This window comes from Prionailurus bengalensis, chromosome D3, assembly GCF_016509475.1.
Source record: "Prionailurus bengalensis isolate Pbe53 chromosome D3, Fcat_Pben_1.1_paternal_pri, whole genome shotgun sequence".
NCBI classification, from domain to species: domain Eukaryota; kingdom Metazoa; phylum Chordata; class Mammalia; order Carnivora; family Felidae; genus Prionailurus; species Prionailurus bengalensis.
The window spans coordinates 27,195,174-27,218,176 of record NC_057356.1 but is presented as its reverse complement, the minus strand read 5'-3'; the positions used below and the strand labels follow the sequence as shown (position 1 = coordinate 27,218,176).

At 40.3% G+C, this 23,003-nt stretch overlaps 1 protein-coding gene and 1 long non-coding RNA gene across 8 annotated transcripts in view; one reads left to right on the top strand and one right to left on the bottom strand.

The window, feature by feature from the left end:
- The window catches only part of LOC122471003 (ankyrin repeat domain-containing protein 26-like), a 115,134-nt gene that overhangs the window by 61,338 nt on the left and 30,793 nt on the right, over nucleotides 1–23,003 (bottom strand). For 4 of the 7 annotated variants that reach the window (XM_043559318.1, XM_043559322.1, XM_043559320.1 and 1 more), the window contains 4 exons: nucleotides 18,098–18,170; nucleotides 10,559–10,688; nucleotides 10,178–10,239; nucleotides 4,101–4,267 (listed from right to left, as the gene is read on the bottom strand). In XM_043559318.1, the coding sequence (XP_043415253.1) occupies nucleotides 4,101–4,267; nucleotides 10,178–10,239; nucleotides 10,559–10,688; nucleotides 18,098–18,170 (432 nt within the window). The remainder of the gene's footprint in view (nucleotides 1–4,100; nucleotides 4,268–10,177; nucleotides 10,240–10,558; nucleotides 10,689–18,097; nucleotides 18,171–23,003) is intronic. The other 3 variants (XM_043559324.1, XM_043559325.1, XM_043559321.1) reach the window with 2 other exon arrangements.
- On the top strand, nucleotides 16,866–22,845 carry LOC122471009. Its single transcript, XR_006294062.1, has 2 exons — nucleotides 16,866–17,271; nucleotides 22,747–22,845. It is a non-coding gene; the product is annotated as an uncharacterized LOC122471009 (long non-coding RNA).

Here is a 23,003-nt window from a genome sequence, read left to right as displayed (position 1 = left end):
GGGCTCATAATCCTTTGGCAAGAATCTTTAAAGTCGTATAATAATTTGCCACCCTATTTTAGTTTTCTGAATAAATATAAAGGAAGTTTGCTATTCCTTTGATACATTTCACCATAATTAAAACTAATATAAATACAACTAAAAGAATAAGTAGCAAGTAAACACAATATTGGGCCCCCCAAAATCCAAAAAATGTATATAACTGGCAGGTTTAGTTGTCAGAATGAGCCCACGCCAAACTTTGTAAAAGTGAGGACTAGTATTATGTTAAAAACAATACACACAGGTTAAACTCCGTTCACTCAATAAACATTACTGAATAAGTACTATATAGACTAGAACATTTTCTAAGCACTGAGGACATGGCAATGAACAGATAACAATCCTACTCATGAGTGAAGTAAACCTACAATAACAATAAGCTACACAGGCCAAACATACAGTATTAGAGGAGAAAAACTAAAGCAGAGAAATCACATTTTGAGGTGTCATAGGGAAAAGGGTAGTTGAAGTACTAGTCAGGATGGCCAAGAAAGACCTTGCTGAGAAAGTGACTGTTAAGCACAAACCTGAAAGAAAAAAACAAACAAAAAAGGAAAAAGTAAGCCATGAGGTATCTGAGGGAAAGCATTCCAGATAGAGTCAACAGCAAGTACAGAAGTATGTCCGAAGTCCTGAAAGAGTAGTGAGAAATTCAGTATGGCTGGACAGAATGAAAGGGGTAGAAAAGAGTTCAAATCAGAGAGAGAGAGGAGGAGACACCTGATCATATATAGGCCCTGTCGGCATTAGGAAGAGTTTTGGCATGCACTCTGAGTGAAATGGGAGGCTATTAGGCTTTGAGCAGAGGAAGGACACAATCTGACTTACGTTTTACTAGATCCAATGTGTTTAGAATTAACGGAAACAGGAAAAACAAAAGAAGAAACAAACAAACAAGAAGACCAGTTAGTTACCTAGCACTCCAATATAAACAACAGATGACAGTCTCTTGGTCATGGAAGATGTGTTTGGATTCTGGATATATTTGAAGGAAGACCGGACAAGATTCGCTGACAGATGAGATGTGATGTGTATGAAAAAGAAAAAGAAAAGAGAAAGAAAAAGAGAAAAAGAAAAAGAAAAAGAAAAAGAAAAAGAAAAAGAAAAAGACAGGACTCAAGGATGATACCAAGTTTTTTAGCAGAGCAACTCATAGAACTGTTATTAAACCAATTAGGAAAGACATGAAAGGCAAATATTAAGAAAGAATATCAGGAGTTCAATTTGGGACATGTTAAGTTTGCAATAGCTATCCAGAAAGTGGTATCAAGTAGGCAGTTTGATATGCGGGCCTGGAATTATGGAGAGAGATCCGGGCTGGAGATATAAACTTGAGGATCATTAGAATATACAAGATAGTAAAAGTCAAGAGAAGGAAAATCAAAGGCCAATTCCTGGAAGACATCAATGGGTTAAAAGGTGGGGGACGAGGAGAAAGAAGCAAACCAGGCTGAGGTGTACAGACTCGAAAGGCAGCGGCAAAATCAGGTGAGTGAGTGATATCCTACAAGCAACATGGAGACAGAATTTGGGAGGAGAGAGTTTTCCATTGGGTCAAATATTGTTGAAAGGTTAAGTCAAATGAGATGTATGAAATTATGCTTAGATTTAGTAAAGTGAAAATCGGTGGTAACCTTGAAAAAACAATTCTGGAGGAGGGGGAGGGAAAATTGCTACAATGAATTCAAGAGTGGATGGGAGGGAGGGAAATCAGGATCAAAGAGTGAAGAAGGCTCTTGAAGGATTTCATAGCTAAGTGAAATGGTCATGGTTGATCTAATTTTCTATTATTGCTGTAGTTTTCAATTGTTACATAATGATTAGGTAGTAATTTGTAATACTTGGAAGTCTTAAAAATTGCATATATGTAACACTAGTTTTTTGGGTTTTTTTTTTTTTTTTGCTATTTTTAAATGCCACACCAAGGTACTAAATAACTCACAAAATTATACAATGAGAAGACTCCTTGAAATTTTTCTAGATATATAATATTATATAAGCTGATTACCATTTTTCTCATGCTTAGAAAGACCACGGAAAAACTAAGTTTCAAGGGCAGTATTTTGTGCTTGATAAAAATTATTGAACTCTAAGGGCACCTGGGTGGCCCAGTCCATGAAGCATCCAGCTCTTGATTTCGGCTCAGATCATGATCTCTAGGATCTCTAGCATCGAGCTGTGCACTGACAGCACAGAGCCTCCTTGGGATTGTCTCTCTCCCTCTCTCTCTTTGCCCCTCCCCCACTCATGTGTGCATGCTCGCTCGCTCTCTCTCTCTCTCAAAATAAACACTTTTAAAAAGTCACCTAACTCCAGGCTATTATATACTATCCAAAGTAATTAGTCCCATTAAAATTTTATACACAGAAGTAAAAGGGGGTGGGAATGCAGAAAATAGTCCTACTTTATAAACTGAATTGTCCTCAATTATATAACATGAAGGCACTGTTGAAAAATTTGGTGTGGTGCATGTTGAAATATATTCTCTAAAAAGGCAGGATAATGGCATGCAAGCAAGGTACCTTTATGAAAACGATTCATTGCATTATCAGCATCTTGGTTTATAGCACAGGGGTCATGAAATGTTTATATAGAATATGAGACATGTTGCCACGTGAAACCTCTTGGCAATATTCAGATGAAGCTGAGGGTCCAACATGGGAGCACTCATGCACTGGGAAACAAAACCAAAAATCTAATAACTAGCAATTTTGTTGGTAATGAAGTAGACTGCCAGTGTAGCAGGGAACTTCCTTTTGCAATTCAGTAGATATTAAAAGTATTCTAACAAAATGTGCATAAGACATGACATCAAACCAAGCCAAATGCTTTAAATATACTTTGGTAAACCATCAGGACACATAGACCTAAATTCATTTTTTATAATGGTCACATATTCCATTACTTTTTAGAAGTGAAACTTAACTTCCTTATTAACGAATGGATATTTCGCCTATCTCTGGGGCACGTAGGTGGCTCAGTCTGGTGAGCATCCGACTGTTGATGTTGGCTCAGGTCATGATCTTGTGGTCGTGAGATCGAGCCCTGTGTTGGCCTCTGCACTGTTAACGTGGAGTCTGCTTGGGATTCTCTCTCTCTCTCTCTCTCTCTCTCTCTCTCTCCCTCTCAGTCTCTGCCCCCCCTCGATGCTTGGGCTCCTGAGTGTGCACATTCTCTGTCTGTCTCTCAAAATAAGTAAATAAACATTTAGACTATCTCCAAAGGTTTGATATGGGAATGCTATAATAAATATCCTTCACATATACATGTAACGTATTTATATAAGTAACCTTAATATATCTGTCCTATTTTGTATATGTAATAATATATAATAAATGCCCTTACAGTGTGTGTGTGTGTGTGTGTGTGTGTGTGTGTGTGTGTTTGCACACACAGGTGCACGCGCTTGCTTATAGAAGTCACGTATTTCAGAAGGACCCATTCCTGGCAATGAAACCATTGGAATAAAGGGATGACCTACCTGAAATATTTTTCTCATGTTATATTATTTATTTTTGACAGTGACAGAGACAGAGCACAAGCAGGGGAGGGGCAGAGAGAGAGGGAGACACAGAATCTGAAGCAGGCTCCAGGCTCTGAGCTGTTAGCACAGAGCCTGACACAAGGCTCAAGCTCGTGAAGTGCAAGATCATGACCTGAGCCGAAGTTGGACGCTTAACCAACTGAGCCACCCAGGTGCCCCGACATATTTGAAATTTTGAACTACACCGTTAAGTCACCTTTCAAAAAGGAGTTACCAATTTCATCCAGCCACAGTGTCTAAGAATATCATTTTCCTCACATTTCCTAACTTTGATTATTTTTTCAATAAAATATTTATGACCGCAAAAATAAATATTTATTTATTTCAATAAAATACTATGACCGCAAAAAATGGTATCTCGTTGGTATTTACATTTTTCTCATTAGCACGTAGGATGAAATATCTCCACGAAAAATACGAAATTTGTTCATCGTGAACATTAGCTCAAACTAGAAAAGTTTGTTGCATAGGAAAATAACAATTACCTACTGTTTAAATATTGCGATAGGCTTACCTATCAGAATCTTTTTTTTCTGTAATAGGCAATTGATGGTTATCAGCTTTTCCATTCTGTCTTTGTGGAATTAATCCAGCAACCGCAGCATCATGTATGTTTTCTGATACTTCCATGTCACTTCCTCTGTGCTTCTTTTTCTCTTCAACCTTTAATGGAACTGGATACTAAAGGTAATTGTTACTTTAGTCAATAAAAAGAAGTTTTTTTCATTAATTTTATCAGCTGACACTTAGTTTGTCATAAATTCAATGGAGGAAAATATTTTGTGTTTACTTTATCATTACAAGTAACTGTAATTTTTATAAACTCTGCTTCATTTCGGTTGAAATTAACAAAAGCAGAAGTTACCAATATTTCTAAAAGGGCTTTCTTAATTTTGTACTCTTATTCATATCCACACTTTGCTACCGAGAATTCCCCACCCACCCCCACCCCATCTGACCAAGAGATACAAAGAAATAAAAAGACAAAAGACAAAATTTGTCCTTTTCTCTCCTTACCACCTGGGTTTTACACAACAGCCAGATTTAAAACATGGGACATGGAGGTGCTCCAGTAACAAAAACAGGGAGCTTTCCTCTGTCTGCACGGAGCTATTCTTTCCCTGACTGCCTTTTACAATTCTTTTTCTTTGGGATCCTAAGGTTCTCAAAAAAAGTGACAGTGTCCCCTAAAATTTATGAACCAAAGTTTGCCACAACACAAAAGGAACAAAGTGAAACGGACGTTAGGGTGCCATTCTGGGAAATTAGTAATGCTCTCCGAATCTCACATTCAATAACCATAACATTTTATAAGGAGAGGGTATAAACGTAATGATCACCTTTAATTCCATTTGCTACTGATAACGCGAGTAAAACTCAAAAAGGTTAAATGATTGGTCCCAAGTTCCTAAAGTGGCACTACCTAGCATTTTATGGCGCCAAAAGAGATGATACAATTCTTGAATGCTGACTCAGAGAAATGACCACAAATTCATGAAGTTAATCAGATGCATGAAGAGTGTGACTTTGGCACAGTAAATTAATACCTTGATAGGGGACGAGGGGATTAGCTACTTATTCTAAAGGAGGGTATCTCTAGGTTTTGTCTATTTCTAAACTCCACACATCTCAAAACTCAGTTTTCTCCCTTGGAGTTCAATACTGAAGCTTTGCTGAAGGTTTATGCTACCTACAGGGTAAAAATCATACAGGCCAAAAGGTATCATACTTTATTGAACATAAAGTGAAGGTTTGACTCAACAGAGACATCTGAGAATGATGATTTAAAAAATGTGGGGAAAAAAGCGGTGATCATACAAGTAGCTGTTATTAAGCCTATGTCAAAGGGGTCATGTTGAAATTCTAAGTTCCAAGATTGTGAGTAAAGCAGACGAGACTGCATATATTTGTGGGCAATAAGCTTAGGAATTCCCTGAGCCTGCACTGATGGGTTAACCAGGCATAAAAAAGTACAAAGCCATAGGATGCTCACACCCAAGTTTGGGTAAACAAGATTAGGTAACTAAGTAGAGAGAGGGCGGGGCAAAGGCTCCAAGACAAAGGTGTGTGAGGGAAACCAGATTAGATATGCAGGAGGACACACTCCCCAATTTAGTACTATGGCAGAAAGCTGCTTTCACAGGAAGGAAGGACCAAATTAGGTAAACAGGTAAATAGGGCTATAGGCGGTAGGCTGCAGGGTGAAGATGCCCAGAGGGGAGCTAATTAGCAAAAGAAAGGTGCCTTGTGGATCCTGAGGTAGCATCCTTCTTCTCCCCTAGACTAGCTAAGATAAACAGAGAAGCTGCCTCAGGTCTGCTGTTAACAACCATCTGCCAGGCGCCAGGATTTTGTTTTATATGGACCCAAACCCCTAACACCCTATATCTTCAAACCCCCTTTCCCTCATGCCCATGAGTTCATGTTCACAGATTGATTGTGTCTTTGGGCACGTCCATCACCACGTTTGGAAGCCTGTTCTCCGGGACATTAGCCGTCTCTCCCATTGTAATCCTGCATCCCGCTGCTGTCTAGCTAGACAAGCAAGAACCCTAGACCCAGAGTCTACAGACACATACTGAAGCAATAAATAGATTGCCTTAGCTGGGAACATTTGTGTATCTTCCTTCTCTTAGTTATTGCTTCTTTCCCATTTTATTGTTTATGGAAATGCAATTTATATTTACGCCAATATGTTTTTTTTAAAAACCTGGAGATTATTATGTTTTTTAAGCAGTTTCTTTATGGTTATTCTGGTTCATGAGGTCACATGGTACTTACATAGCTAAGTTAGTTTCCCAGTTCATATACTACTTGGAAGGCTGACACAGAAACTTCAAGGAAAACAAATCATAGGAATGTTTTCCTGTACTCCTATTTGTTAGATAGCAGGAATAATCTATTTCCAGACACAAGTACTTATTTAGACAATTCCATTGTATGCACACTCTTGTTCTCTTGAGTGGAAAATCAGAATGGATTCGATAATTGCTAAAGAGAAAAAACAAGAGTAACAGCAAGGTGGACCTCTATCTCTTTTGCAGGTTGAACTTTCTCTCTTTCCAAAGACAGGAACTCTACTTGTGACATGCCTATCTCATTCTTAAACCTTTGCATATCTTGATGTAAGTCTTCACGTAGATATACTTCAGATGCTGGAAAACTAGATGCTGAAGAAGAACTCACGATTTCTAATTCAGAATCAATACTTTTATACTTATGAGTACTGGCATTATCTGCATATAATGGCTTCTGGAAAAAAGTCTTGTACTGCTTTGTTTTCTCGTAAGTGTTTGTGACAGCAGAAATATCATCCCTTTTTGTTTGAACCGTGCGTTTCATCACATCGCAGCAGGCAAGCCACAAATCAAAAAGGCTCTCTGAATCACTAGACTGAGGTCTAATTTACAATCGGTGGTATTTTGGTCCATATTTTTTGCCATTTGAATGTCAAACTCTTGGCCTTCTTTCACTTTAAATGTAACTAGTGGGATCCTTGCTTTTTTAAGTTTCTATATCATTTTAAAAATCCTCATTGTTGTTAAAAAGATGCTCAATGTCTGGTTTGTTCTCATTTTCATAGTCTGATGTTCTTTCTTTTCTTTCTTTCTTTCTTTCTTTCTTTCTTTCTTTCTTTCTTTCTTAATATGAAATTTATTGTCCAATTGGTTTCCATACAATACCCAGTGTTCATCCCAACAGGTGCCCTCCTCAGTGCCCATCACCCACCCTTCCTTTCCTCCCATCACCCATCAATCCTCAGTTTATTCTCAGTTTGTAAGAGTCTCTTATGGTTTGGCTGTCTCCCTCTCTAAGGTAGTTTTTGTTGTTGTTTTTTTTTTTCACTTCCCCTCCCCCATGGTCTTCTGTTAAGTTTCTCAGGAACCACAAAAGAGTGAAAACATATGGTATCAGTCTTTCTCTGTATGACTTATTTCACTTAGCGTCACCCTCTCCAGTTCCATCCACGTTGCTACAAAAGACCATATTTCATTCTTTCTCATGGCCAAGTAGTATTCCATTGTGTTTATAAACCACAATTTCTTTATCCATTCGTCGGGTGATGGACATTTAGGCTCTTTCCATAATTTGGTGATTGTTGAAAGTGCTGCTCTTGGGGCACCTGGGTGGCTCAGTCGGTTAAACGTCTGACTTCAGCTCAGGTCATGATCTCACAGTCTGTGGGTTCGAGCCCCACGTCAGGCTCTGTGCTGACAGGCTCTGAAGCCTGCTTCGGATTCTGTGTCTCCCTCTCTCTCTGCCCCTCCCCTGCTCATGCTCTGTCTCTCTCTGTCTCTAAAATAAATAAAAACGTTAAAAAAAAAAAGAAAAACAAGGAAGTGCTGCTATAAACACAGGATTACAAGTGCCCCTACGCATCAGCACTCCTGTATCCCTTGGGCAAATTCCTAGCAGTGTCATTGCTGGGTCATAGGGTAGATCTAGTTTTCATTTTTTGAGGAACCTCCACACTGTTTTCCAGAGTGGCTGCACCAGTTTGCATTCCCACCAACAATGCAAGAGGGTTCTTGTTTCTCCACAATCCTCGCCAGCATCCATAGTCTCCCGATTTGTTCATTTAGCCACTCTTGACCGGTGTGAGGTGATATCTCAGTGTGGTTTTGATTTATATGTCCCTGATGATTTGCTTTCATTTAAAGAAAGCTTAGAAGATGACTGGCAAGCATATTCTGGGGACCCAGAGTATGAACGAGAGAGAAGGACATTTTCAAGACTAGGCTCTTTTTGTTCAGGAAATGCCTGAAATACTACCGAGACAGACACTCCAAATGCATCTTCTTCCGTATTTGTCCAATTCGAAGGTATTTCCTTTCAGTTGGTTCCTTGTTAGAGTGACCCTGTGGTGGTTCTTCTTCAAGATGAGTAGGAATGCTGTATGGTTAACAAATTTCACCAAACTTCTGCTTTCACTCACTGGTCATGAGTTTTAAGCTCTTTTTCCAGTCCAATTTGCCTTATTTGATCCACATTTCCTCAAAGTTTTGCATAGAAGCGTGTCTTGAATATACAGATATATCATGCTCCCTATCACATTCCTTATCCATTGCTGGTTCTTGAGTCACTTTTTGCAGTTGCAAAAACGGATGGTTAATTTCCTTGTTTGGATTTGCACATGAATTTTCTGCCAGGATACATGTTTGTAAAAACACCTTATCCTTAAGTCATCAAGTACGGACAAAGAAAAATGAGAAAATAATTACAGTTTTACTGTTAACTTTCACAATCTATGTTTAGTTGTTCCCAAGTCACTGGATTGTAACTTCTTGTAAGAAGTGAAAACTAACTTGCCTTAGCCTAAGACAGAAGGAAAATATGAACTCATAAACTTAAGCTTGTCAGTTCTTGGAACTAAACAATTCATTACATGTTAAATCGACCAAGAAATTAAGTTAGATGATTTTTAATGTTACAAACCTTAAAAACTATTTAGCTGACCATCCCTTATAACGAGCACTCAAGTGCATTTGAGTACTTTTTAAAGATTAATAACTAGAGAATTGGATAACTTTAAATTATTAGCAGCCAAATCAATTACTATCAAAGAGAAAGAAATGCGCTGGCAGTGTGAATCGGCTTAAGATTCTCTCTCTCACCCTGCCCTCACCTACCCACGTGCTCTGTCCTCACTCTCTCTCTCAAAAGAAATAATGAAAAGAAAAAGAAATCATAAGGAACAGAAAATACATTTACAGGATGGTACTCTATTTACTGAAAAATATCTGTGTGTAAGTGGACTCCCACAGTCCAAACCCATCTGGTTCAAGGGTCAACTGTTTACCTATATGATGTCTCCACTAAGAGATTACAGGAACTTCACATAGCCCCAGATTAGAAAACCAAACACCCATTCCTACTTTCCCATTCTTTTCTGGACACTACTGCCATTTTATTGGCCTTCAGACATCTCCACATTTAAAACAAGTATTCTTGGGGGACCTGGGTGACTTAGTCAATTAGGCGCCCAACTTTGGCTCAGCTCATGTTCTCACAGTTCATGAGTTCAAGTCCTGCATTGGGCTCCTTGCTCTCAGTGCAGAGCCTGCTTCGGATCTTCTGTCCCCCCACCCCCTCTCAACAATAAACAAACATTCACCAAAAAAAAAGCGTCCTCAATATTTACTAAGTCAATACATGCCACTGTGATCATTTTGCCTTCTATTTCTATAGCACCCTTTACAGGTTACAAAACGTTGCCACATTTGTTCATTACACATAACCAAGAGGTGGGTGTTAGTGCCATTTTTAGGAACGAGGTCATTGGCATTCAAGCAAGTTTTTCCAAGGTCCCTCGGCTAGGAGGTGACGGAACCAAGATGCTAGCATGTCTTTTGACTTCAAATACAGCGCTTGGAGCATTATGCAGCAGCTGCCTGAGCCTAAGAGATCAGGACCTTTTTACCTCCTTCCCTAGTTGTCACCTTAGAATAGGTCATCATTACTTTACTTCTATTACTACAAGTATGACTGCGATGTTATTTTAATTATCCAAAAGTCAAAGTGAAAGCACCTCGTGGACGTTTTAACATCACTCCTCCATGCTTATACTTAAAAATAAGAAGAAGACAGTACCTCAGGAAGAGAAGGTGATTCTACATCTTCCTCTTCTCCCAATTCTAATGCTGACATCATATCTATAGGATACGGTCACAGATAAATTAATGTGTTACAGATAAAACATGTGTTACTATGAATTGTAAACACAGACACAAGTCTATCTCCGTTCATGACTATTTCAATAAAATAAAAGCAATAGCAGAAAAGATGTTCAGGGGGTTCAAGATTTTCCGGAAGCAAAAGGGGGCAGTACTTGGGATACTTATAAAGAAAGATAGCAACAGAAAAACATCTTCACGTAAAAAGGATAATATATTTGCATCTACATACTTCCAGAGTTTTCTCATACTGGCGTTTAATCATAGGAAAACAACTCACAGAGATTCACTAGCTTACCACTTCTGTAATTTTTATGCACTCCACCAGCAGAAGTCAAACTGTCATTAAGTGTTTGCTCCGGTGGCACATTTTCAATAATACCAACACCATCTTGCTTTGCTTCCATTGCTGACTTTGCTGTTCCTTCCTAGAAAAACAGCACAAAACAAAAACCCAACTTCAGAAAAACATCACATTAATTCCTTTGGTCACGCACTCACCCACTCAGAAAGACAAGCACGTACTGTATCTGTCAAGTCATAGCCACGATCCGGGGACGAGATGGAAATATAAATAAAAGACAGAGTCTGTTCTATACGCTAGTAGCGGTAGAGATGCATGAAAACAGGTAAGGACAGAACAATACCATCCACTAGTTCTGCAAGGGAAGTGAATCACGTACAGTGAACGCACAAAGGAGAAAACACTTACATTTGGGAAGGTCAGCAAATGCTGGGAAGATAGGGCTGTATCTTAAAAGAAACACAAAGTACACGGGGAGGGTGTGAAGGGCATTCTAGAATGAGCAAAAGGATCAAGTATGAAATAATATAGTAAGTGACAACACCTATGCAATATGGCAAAATTGGAACAGAGTTATTGGGAATGGGATAGATAGAGAGATATTACTGGAACATCAGGACGAAACCAAAAAAAAAAAAAAAAAGAAAGAAAGAAAAAAGAAAAAAGAGCAGTGTTATGCTAGAACATGAATTTTCTCCTTCAGGTAATGGGGATCCATTGAATAAGCAGAGGAGTGACATCGTGCCAAGTATATTTTAGAAAGGTCACTCTGGCAGCAATGTAGGATGAACATAAAGGAAGCAAAACCAGAAGAGAACTGCAAAATTATAGGTGAGCGAGTGAATTACGGGAATAACATATGAAAAATGGTAAGCAGGTACAAAATATCGAATGTGGTGAGTGACTGGATGCGGTCATTTCAGGGGAGTTCGGAGTCCAGGACTTTTCCTGATTCAGGGCTGCTATTTTTGAGGCTAGGGAACACAAAGGACAGAGCAGATTACAGTCAGGAAAGAGGAAAGGGAAAGGGTCAGAAACAATGTCTTGAAACCAGGGCATATTAAATTTAAAGTGCCCAGGGGACTTCCAAAGAAAATGTTAGGGCCGCCTGAATGCCTCATTCAGTTAGCACCTGACTCTTGATTTTGGCTCCAGTCATGATCTCACAGTTCAAGGGTTCAAGCCCCCCGTCTGGTTCCGCACTGACAGTGCAGGGTCTGCTTGGGATTTTCTCTCTCACCCTCTGTCTCTCTACCCCTCCCCACGTGTGCTCTCTCTGTCTCTCTCTCTCCAATTAATAAATGAATAAACTTTAAAAAAACAAAAAGAAAACTGAGATCAATGAAGTTCAAGTAAGAAAAGGCCATCGTAAATATCTATAAAACATATTAAACTGATAGAATAATGCAATCCTACACAGAACTGTGAAATTGTGAAAAGGAAAGTAAAAGGAGGCGGGAGGAGTTAAGATGGCAGAGGAGGGGGATCAGCGTTTCCCCTGTCCCTCAAACACAGCAGTATTGAGGTCACAACACTTGGAATACCAGCCACACAGGCTACAGAGGGACAGGAAAATCTCCACAGGTGCAAAGAGACAGCTTGGCGGGACAGAAGGGTGTGTATGCGAGTTGGGAGAAATGAAATGGGCAGCGCAGGCATGGAGTGGGGGAAGCCCTTTGGTGGAGAAACAAAAGGAAGAGAGAGAGAGGCTGTGGGAAGTGTATTTGGATATGAGAAAACCTGTCCGGACCACAGACCAAGGAGATGTCCAGAGAGCCAGTTTCCACTTTGCAAAACAGCCTGAGGAGCTAAAAAACAGAATTTTCAAGGTTGCCAGACTTTCTCTAGACCAGAGCTGCCACCTCCCATGCCTGGTGGGGAGGGAGCCGCCGCTAGGCTCTCAGGGCAACACTGGGAGAGAACACCTTGAGTATGGTGGAAAGAGGAGGTATTGTCCTCCCCAAGGGAAAAAGAACCTGCAGGCACGAGCCAGAGGCCCTTTGTCCACTGCGCAGAGTGGCGCTACTCCAGAACCAGGTCTGAGCAAAGCGGGATCCTACAGGGTTTTGAATCCCAGCTCAGCGCTCAGGGAGCACAGGAGACTGTGCAGCAAGGCAAGCTGGCCCCCCAGGCTATTCTGTGAGGACGGCCTGTACAGTGAGTTTTGAGACACCTCGTGTGGGCAGGAGAGATTGGGGTGTCGCCATTTCTCTCCCCATGACCAACATCGTGGGGCTTCAGGGAACGGACAGTGAGCCTCAGTGGAGCCAGGCCCATTACACCAAACCCTGCCTCTCTGTGCCTGGTAACTGCTTCTCTATGGGAGTGAGACTGACACTAATGGGACCAGACAGCCCCTCCCCTAGACCAGCACAGCCCCCAGTCCCAGGCACCAATAGACAACGCTCCTCTCGTTTTCTATCTTTGTTTGTTTGTTTGTTTGTCTTCATTTGAATTATTATTCTTTTTTTCTTTTCATTTTTAATGCTTATTTCTTTATTTTGAGAGAGAGAGAGAGAGAGACAGTGATCAAGCAGGAGAGGTGCCGACAGAGGGAGAGAGAGAGAATCCGAGCAGGATCCATGTTCTCACTGCAGAGCCTGATGGGTGTTTCGAACTCACCTACAGCGACAACATGACCTGGGCCAAATTCAAGAGTCAGAGGCTTCACCAACTGTGCCACCCAGGCGCCCATCTTTTCTTTCCTTTTCTTTCCCTTTCTTCTCTTTTCCCTTTTTTCTCTTTCTACTCTCCTCTTTCCTCTTCTCCCTTGGGAATCAGCCCAGTAGTCTCGGGTTGACTTTGGGTCAAAGCTATTTATATATATTTATATTTTCCCTTTGTTCTTCTGTTCGGTTCTTTGTTTGTTGGTTTCATCGGGCACATTCTCTATACGTTTCCAGGTCTCCTTCTTCATTTTCCTCCCTCTCTTTCTGGATTAAGCCCTACAGCTCCTTTGAGTCACTGCCTGGTCTTTTTTTCCCACTCCTGTCATTTCTCTCTTGTTTGGGCTAAGGATTCTTCACCACCCTCTTCTCCTTTTTTCCAGGATTACTTCAACAAACAAATCAAAGCACACCTGGTGGAAGGCCCAAACCACCACTCCAAGTAGCGAGAAAAGCAGCCAAAGACGCACCAACAGAGTGCACACGACACCCTCCAAAAACACGTGTTCAACTGTCAGGCCCTGGAGAGTGTAGGACCCCTTTGTAATATGGTAGTACTCGCAGGTGTGGGACACAGAACAAGCTAGTAAAACACATAAAGGACAGGAAACTAGCCAACACGACAAATCAGAAGAATTCTCCTCAAAAAAGAAATTCCAGGAAGAAAGACAGCCAGAGAAGTGCTCGAAAGAGACAGAAACCATATATCTCATCAAGGTTTTGGAATAACACTCAGAAGACTCATAGCTGGGCTTGAAACCAAGCTGCTTCAGAGATCAAGGGACGAACGAATCATCACGATGAATGCTGAAAATGAAATGTTGTAAAGGAGATACAAAATAAACTAGATGCAGTGACAGCAAGGATGGGAGAAGCAGCAGACAGAATAGGTGAAATAGAAGATACAATTATGGGGGCGCCTGGGTGGCGCAGTCGGTTAAGCGTCCGACTTCAGCCAGGTCACGATCTCGCGGTCCGTTTGTTCGAGCCCCGCGTCAGGCTCTGGGCTGATGGCTCGGAGCCTGGAGCCTGTTTCCGATTCTGTGTCTCCCTCTCTCTCTGCCCCTCCCCCGTTCATGCTCTGGTCTCTCTCTGTCCCAAAAATAAAATAAACGTTGAAAAAAAAATTATAAAAAAAAAGAAGATACAATTATGGACAAAGATGAAGCAGAGAAAGGAAAGAAAGGAAATTACTAGACTACGAGGCAGGTACCAGAGACCTAAGTGATTCGGTGAGATGAAATAATAGCCACATCACAGGAGTCCCAGAAGAAGAAGAGTGGGAGAAAGGGGCAGAAGGTTTATTTGAACAACTTAGAGCTGAGAACTTCCCTCATCTGGGGAAGGAAACAGGCATCCAAGTCCTGGAGGCACAGAGAATTCCCTTCCAAATCAACAAGGTCAACACCACGACATGTCATAGCGAAACCGGAAAACTACAAAGATAAAGAGAGAATTCTGAAAGCAGCTAGGGACAAACGGGTCTTACTTACCTACAAGGGAAGGCACATAAGGGTAGCAGCAGACCTGTCCCATGAAACTTGGCAGGGCAGAAGGGAGGGGTAGGAAACGGTCAATGTGCTGAATGGGAGCATATGCAGTGAAGAATCCTTTCCCCAGCAAGGCTGTCATTTAGAATAGAAAGGGAGACAAAGGCTTTCCCAGACAGACAAAACCTAATGGAGTTCATGACCACTAAACCAGCCCTGCAGGAGATCCTAAGGGGCCACTCTGTGAGTGGAAAGCAGCAGAGACTACAAAGGACCAGAGGCCTCACCTAAAGCATGAAACCTTCAGATAACACAATGACACTAAATCCGTATCTTTCACTAATCAGATTACTCTGAATGTGAATGCACTCAATGCCCCAATCAAAAGACACAGGGAATCAGAATGGATAAAACACAAAACAAAACCAAAGAACAAGATCCATCTATATGCTGTCAACAAGACACTGATTTTACACCCCAGGACACCTCCAGATTCAAAGTGAAGGTAATGGGAGCCACCTATCATGCTACTAGAAGTCGAAAGAAAGCTGGAGTTGCCATAGTTCCACCAGACAGACTAGATTTTAAGCCAAAGACTGTAGTAACAGATTCAGAAGGGCATTTTATCATAATTAAGGGGTCTATCCATCAAGAGGAGCTAACAATTGCAAATGTTTATGTCCCCAAAGTGAAAGGCCCACATAGATGAATCCATTCATCACAAACATGAATAAATGTATACATACAAATACCATGATTGTAGCCGACTTTAAGACTCCAGGCATGGCAATAGGCGGATCACCAAGGTAGAAAATCAGTAAGGAAACACAGATCCAATGTGTCATTGGACCAGATGTATTCAGATATACATAGATATATATTGGACTTAACATATACATGTATATACATGGATAGCAATACAGATGTAGTGAGATCTTTTCATTTAACAGCAGTAGAATGCACATTCTTCTTAAGTGCACATAGAACATTCTCCAATATCAATGACATCCTGGGTCACAAAACAGCCCTCCACAAATACAAATATAAAAGGACTGAGATCATACCTTGCATATTTTCAGATCACAACAACGAGCACTTGCTCATTCTTTCCCTCTCTCCCTCCCTTTCTAAGAGAAATACAAACATTACAAAAACATTTAGCTCACCTCCTTCCAGGATAGAGAAAAAAAGAATAAGAAACCTTGTGGGGCAATGAGTCATGGACGAAAACCACACACAGACAGTAGAATTCCATAACCAGTATGTTGACAATGGAGTTGACAGAAAGTGATGTACTAAAAGAACAGACACTAAAGAAATGGTTTCTGCAAGGAAATATTAGGCTAGGGGTAAACGATTAAAAAAGAGCATGGTGGTGGGAACACGTAGGTGGCTCAGTCAGTTCAGCGTCCACCTTCAGCTCATGAGTCATGTTCTCATGGATTGTGGGTTTGAGCCCCACATTGAGCTCTGTGTTGACAGCTCAGAGCCTTGAGCGTGCTTTGGATTCTGTGTCTCCCTTTGTCCCTGCCCCTACCCTGCTCTCTCTCTCTCTCTCTCTCTCTTTCTCTCTCTCTCCAAAAAATAAACTTAAAAAATTTTAAAAAAATACCTTAAAAAGCATGGGGGGAGAAGAGGAAAAAAGAAAAAAAGAATAAGACATGACCAATCAATCAAGCATGAGCTTAAGACAAGGAAGAAAAGGAAAAATGTGAGCAAAATAAGGTAAGTGGAAACAACACACATTTTTCAACAGGTACATAGGTAGGATTGGGAATATACTATGGACAATAGTCTCTTTTAACCCTTTTAAAGTTATATGTGTGTATATATATGCACACATATATATGTATATATATGTGTGCATATGTATATATATATATGCATATATGTATATGTATATATATATGATGTGTACATAAAACAGTCTTTGATTCACAGAATACCCCTAATAATGCTGACTTTTATCACTCTACAGCTATCTAGTTATAAATACTGTAATGAAGAATTTAATTTTTTTCACTCTAAAATAAATTGTTCAATTACTGGCATCTATCACTTCCTAAGAGCTATAAATTATTACTACACTAAGAAAAGAACAGAACAAGAAAGGTTCCTAACACATCAACTTTCACTATGGAGAAAGAATTGGGAATGAGAATTCTAGGAAGAAATGTGAACCTTCAAAGGATGTATGTAATGGGACACAGATGGGGTTAACAAAACAAAGGCTGAGGAGTTTTTCTCTGCAATTCTAAGCTCACAACGAGAGGATACTAAAAATATACTGTAACCTTCTTTCTTATGCAACTCGTGATTTCCTCAATATAATTCATTTGCGTTTTTACATATAAAACACCAAAACGGAATATAAACTGAAGCCTTACTTTTTAAATTCACATATTTAATTGTGACATATCATGTGTATTTCGTCACTTACAAATTCCATTCTACGGAATTCCATTTCCCTACTCATTTATTCACATCCAAAAACTATGACATTGCTTCTTCCAAGCAAGACTTTATTCTAGGAGCTCCAGGAGTCAAACAAGTATGCTTCCTAACCTCCAGTAGCTTATAATGATTTAGGGGCTTTGAAATGAATATTTAAATAAATATCAGATGTCTGAAACTTTAAATTTTAGAATCTGACACAAGGACTAGGAGGAGATAGTTTTAAAAGCTAGAATAGGAAAGATTTCTGAAATTAGAAATTTGACAACTTGGCTATGAAGAGCCTCTGCTCATAGAGCTACTCTTTTCAGCAAAATACGTATTCTTCAGGGAGATGCACGATTGTCACTTACTCTTCGTGGAGTTATTTCAAAAATATAGGGGAACACTTTTGTAAGGTAAATGTTGAGAAATAATGTAAACATCTAAATGTCTACATTTTCTAATATTATTTTAGTCTAAATGTAGAACAAAGGATAGAGACAAAGGAAAATCCTGTGTCTCACCAAAAGAAAAATTGCCTGGGGCGGAGGGCAACCTACAATAGATACTTGGATCCAATAAGATTTCATTTAGGCAGGAGTATTATCAGTCATGTTAGTATCACAGTGAGAATCCTTACCCTTAACCAAATGTCATATTTCCTCCATTATGGGAAAGCTTTTCCCAATACAATTTCACGGTCATTATATATTTTCCAGCCCATTCTTTGATCAGCCTCCACCTCTAGGATTTACCAAAGGAAAACAAAACAAAACAAAACATTCAACGCGTCATGTATCTGTAAAGTGGTTTGTTCTTGCTAACTTTCCGTTACACACATAAAATGATGATACACAGGCTACTGTGTAAATTTTCAGAGTAAATAAGGGAGAAAACTAAATTCAGAGCAGGAAAGTGAGTTTCACAGGAGGGTACTTTACCTCGGTACCAAAATCGAAGTCTTGGCTAGCTGATGTAGGCCATGAATCATCAGGACCAGGTTTGTCGGAAAGCCTTTAGAGCAAAAATATGCAACAAAAACACGTTCATTTATTGAAAAACAAAATTTCAAAAATTAAGGGAAAGGTCAGCTGTCTGTTTCTTCAACGAAGTTTCTTGGTATAATTAAACGTTGGCCTCTGTTGTTTTCATTACGTTTTACTTTAATTCCAGTAATAGTAACATCCAGTGTTATATGAGTTTATGAATATAGCGATTCACCAACTCCATACTCACCCTGTGCTCATCATGACAAGGGCACTCCTTCATCCCCATCACCTCTTTCACCCCTCCCACCACTCACCTCCTCTCTGGGAACCATCTGTTTGTTCTCTGCAGTTAAGATCCTATTTCTTAGTTTGTCTCTCCCTTTTTTTTTCTCCCTTTGCTCATTTGTTGTTTCTTAAGTGCTACATGAGTAAAATCATATGGTATTTTTCTTTCCCTGACTTTGCTTACCATACTACTCTCGGGCTCCAACCAGGTCATTGCAAATGACAAGATTTCCTTGTTTTATGGTTGAGTAATATTCCAGTGTGTGTGAGTGTGTGTGTGTGTGTGTGTGTGTGTGTGTGTATGGATACACATATACACACACATACATACATATAGGACTTCTTCTTCGTTCACTCGTCTGTCCATGGACGCTTGCGCTGCCTATTGGAAATAATGCTGCAATAAACACAGGGGTGCATGTGTCCCATGGAATTCGAGTTTTTGTATTCTTCTGGGTAGTATCCAGTAGTGCAATTACTGGATCATAGGATAGTTCTGTTTGTAATTTTTGTTTGAGGAACCTCCATACTGTTTTCCACAGGGGCCTCACCCATTTGCATTTCCACCAACAGTGCCAGAGGTTTCCTTTGCCTCCACATCCTCACAAACACTTGCTTCTTGTGTCTTGGAGTTTAGCCATTCTGACAGGTGTGAACGTGGTATCTCGATGTTGTTTTGGGGAGCATCTTTTCATGTGTCTGTTGACCATCTGCATGTTGTCTTTGGGAAAATGTCTGGTTATGTCTTCTGCTCATCTTTAAACTGGGCTTTTTTGGAGGGGGGGATGTTGACTTGTATCAAGTTTTTATACATTGGGGATACTAACCCTTTACAGGATTTGCAAAACATTTGCAAATATGTTCTCCCATCCCAGAGGTTGCCTTTTAGTTTTGACAGTTTCCTTCACTGTGAAAAAGCTTTGTAGTTTGATGTAGTCCCCATAGTTTATTCTTGCTTCGTTTCCCTTGGCTCAGGAGACATAACTAGTAAAATGTTGCTACAGCCAAACATCAGAGAAATGACGGCCTGTGCTCTCTTCAAGGATTTTTTATGGTTTCAGGTCTCACACTTAGGTCTTTAATTCATTTTGAGTTTATTTCTGTCTATGGTAAAGAAATTGGTCCAGGTTCATCCTTTAGCATGTGGCTTGTCCAGTTTTCCCAACACCATTTGGTGAAGAGACTGCCTTTTCCCCACTGGATAGTCTTTCCTGTTTGTGGAAGATTAACTGACCATACAGTTGTGGATTTCTTTCTGGGTTTTCGGTTCTATTCCATTGAGCTGTGTGGCCATTTTTTACACCAGTACCCACCATACTGTTTGGATGACTACAGCTTTGGAATAAAACTTGAAATCTGAGATTGTGATACCTCCAGGTTTCCTCTTTTGCAATATTGCTTTGGCCATTCAAGGTTTTTTGTGGTTCTATACAACCTTTAGGATTGTTTGTCTAGCTCTGTGGCAAATGCTGTTGGTATGTTGACCGGGATTGCATTACATCGGTAGACCGCTTTGGGTAGTGCTGACACTTTAAAAATATGTATTCTTCCCATCTGTGAGCATCGGATGTCTTTCTCTTTCTTTCCGTCATCTTCAATTTCTTTCATCAGTGTTTTACGGTTTCCAGGGTACAGGTCTTTCATACTTTGGACCCTGTTTTAAAAAAGGTTTCAGTTCTCTATTTTGCCTCCACCTCTCCTAACCTGTGAAAGCTCCAGGAAAGACCCAGTCTGAGTTTCCATAACCAAGTGTGACAGGCAGGGAATTCCCTGAAATGGTTGAAAATTAAATGTATAAAAGTTACCACAATGACTTCTCACCTCACATCTGTCAGAATGGCTCAGTTTCAACACACAGGAAACAACAAGGGTTGCTCAGGGTGTGGAGAAAAACAAAACAACCCTTGTGCCCTGGTCATGGGATGTAAATTGGTATCGCCAAAGCGAAAGCCAGTATGGAGGGGCCTCAACAGATTAAAAATACAAATACCATAGGATCCAGTAATTCCACTACTGGGTATTGATTTACCCAAGGGAAATGGAAATACTAATTTGAAACGATATATGCACCCCTATCTTTATTATAGCATTATTGACAATAGACAAGATATGGAAGCAACCCAAGTGTCCGCCAATACATGAACAGACCACACACACACAAACACTTACACACACACACACACACACACACACACACACACACAATGGAATATTACGCAGCTATAAACCAGAATGAGATGTTGCCATCTGCAACATCATGGACATACCTAGATGGTATGAGGCTAAGTGAAATAAGTCAGACAGAGAAAGACAAATCCTATATGATTTCACTTCTATGTAGAATCTAAAAATGGGAACAAATGAACAAACAGAGAAAAAGCAGAAACAGACCCATAAATGCAGAGAATTGACTGTTGCCAGGAGGGAGGTGAAGAGGGGGGATGGACAAAATGGGTGAAGGGGAAAGGGAAGTTCAGGGTTCCAGTTACAGAGTAAATAAATCACAAGGCTCAAAGGTACGCCATAGAGAATCTAGTCAGTGATATCGTAATAGCATTCTACATTAACAGATGGGAGCGACACTCATGGCGAGCATGGTGGAACATCCAGAGTTGTTGCATCACACATTACATTGTGTGTCAGGGAGACCTCCGTTTAAGTAAATATACCAAAGTGAAGGTTTCTATGTTATGAGTGGAAGTACTAACTGGAGATTAAAAGATTAAAAGTTCCCAAGGCCAACTTTGTTCCTACACTGGTCTTGCCTTATTGAGGTCCATAAGAACTAGCAAGACCTTCCAAGCCTTCAGGGGCATTCAGCTACCCAAGGAGAGAGACTGCGATCAAAATGGTCCTGGTAGTTGTGCCTCCATTTCTCTCTACGCTGCCTGAATACTTTCTTCCCTATGAGCTCCCACTCCTCCATCACTCTTTGGCACGGTTCAGTGACATTCTCCAACCTTTCAATCTTTAGCCTATGAAGGCACAGACTCCTACAACAAGGATGGGCTCAAATGACCGAGGGTAGGAGCCATGTCCTGCTCCTGGAGAACAAGCTAATTGGGAGTCTCAGTCATCCACACAGTCACCTCAACATAGGCATGTTATCACCTATCCAGATGAAGCTCCCCTACTGATTTGACAAGTCAGTCCGACCCCTGCCTAGCCCTACAGGTACATGGGAAGGGCATCACAGATTTAGGAAAAGAGGTGGAGTGAGGGGACAGCTTGTCTTGGGCCATACATCTCTGTAGTTCAGAATCTCCACCCCCCCACCCGCAATTCCTTGAGAGGATCTAAGCCTTCCTCCCTAAGTGGGTGTGCAAGTAGAGGATATCATATTTCTCTTTGCTGTAAACAGACTCTTCCCAGCAGCTCAAATGATTTTTAATCTCTCTCATCAGAAAATCTGAGGTATGCTCGCACCTTCAATGAAACCAACACACACACAAGCAGAAACCTGGTCACGACCCTCTTGAACTCTCTATTTGAATATGCCTTTCTAAACAACTCCCCTGATCCTGGGTCCTTCATTCCTGTCATTCATCTTGATGTCACTTGGCATAAACCCCCATCTTCTGACATCTTTTCTAAAACTCTTATTCCTATCCAACTCAGTGTTGTTCTTCTTGAAACCTGATCTCCTCTGCTAATTCGATTCTTACCATCCTTCATTGTATTCATTAGACCCGCTCCCCAGCTTTCTATTATTAAGACATTTGCCTGCAAGATGAAGACAAAAAACAAAGAAAGGAAAGAAAGAAAGAAAGAAAGAAAGAAAGAAAGAAAGAAAGAAAGAAAGAAAAGAAAGAGAAACAAAACCCGAATTTACATCTCATTTCTGTCACTTATCATATCCAAATAGGTCACTTCAATCTCTTTTGAGTTTCAAATTCTCCATGTAAACAACCATTGGGCAAGGAGGTTAAACATAGGTTGAAGTACCAGAGGGTATTTTGATGAAGTAATCTCTGAGGTTACCTACATATTGAGATCCTAAGTACTTTTGATTTGGCCTGGACAAATGGAGAGTCCTTAGCTGGCAGAAGTGGAAAAGTTAATGGGGAAAAAAAAAAAAGAAATACCAAGAAAACCAGAGAAGAAAGTAAAAAGGCCAAAACACAGTACAGAAAAGTCATGGGGAAAGAAATCTCGAAAAAAAGAAAAAGTTTCCTAGAACTACTCAAGGGTACTAGCCCAAAAGGAAACCAGACTGGGAACCTAGGCAACAGAGAATCATAGAGCAATATCCTCGAAATTGAGGCTGAATTTAATGAACGTAACATGGTCTACAACTAGATATCCTTCCCTTACAGAAAACTCATTTGTCTCAAGAAGAGGGGATATCACCACATCTAAGGAGCTGCCTGACTAGATCTTGCTTATTATGTATAAAGCGTGACACCATGGCCATAGCTGACATCCACCCTAAAATCTCTGATGGTAAAAACAAGGGACTAGTTACCACTGCACTAATTACTTTTGTTAGCACTAGTGGTCAAACATATAAGGGCAAATGCTTGGACTAACCTGGTTTCTTAAGAAAACCCTAAATTAGAGTTCCGACACCATT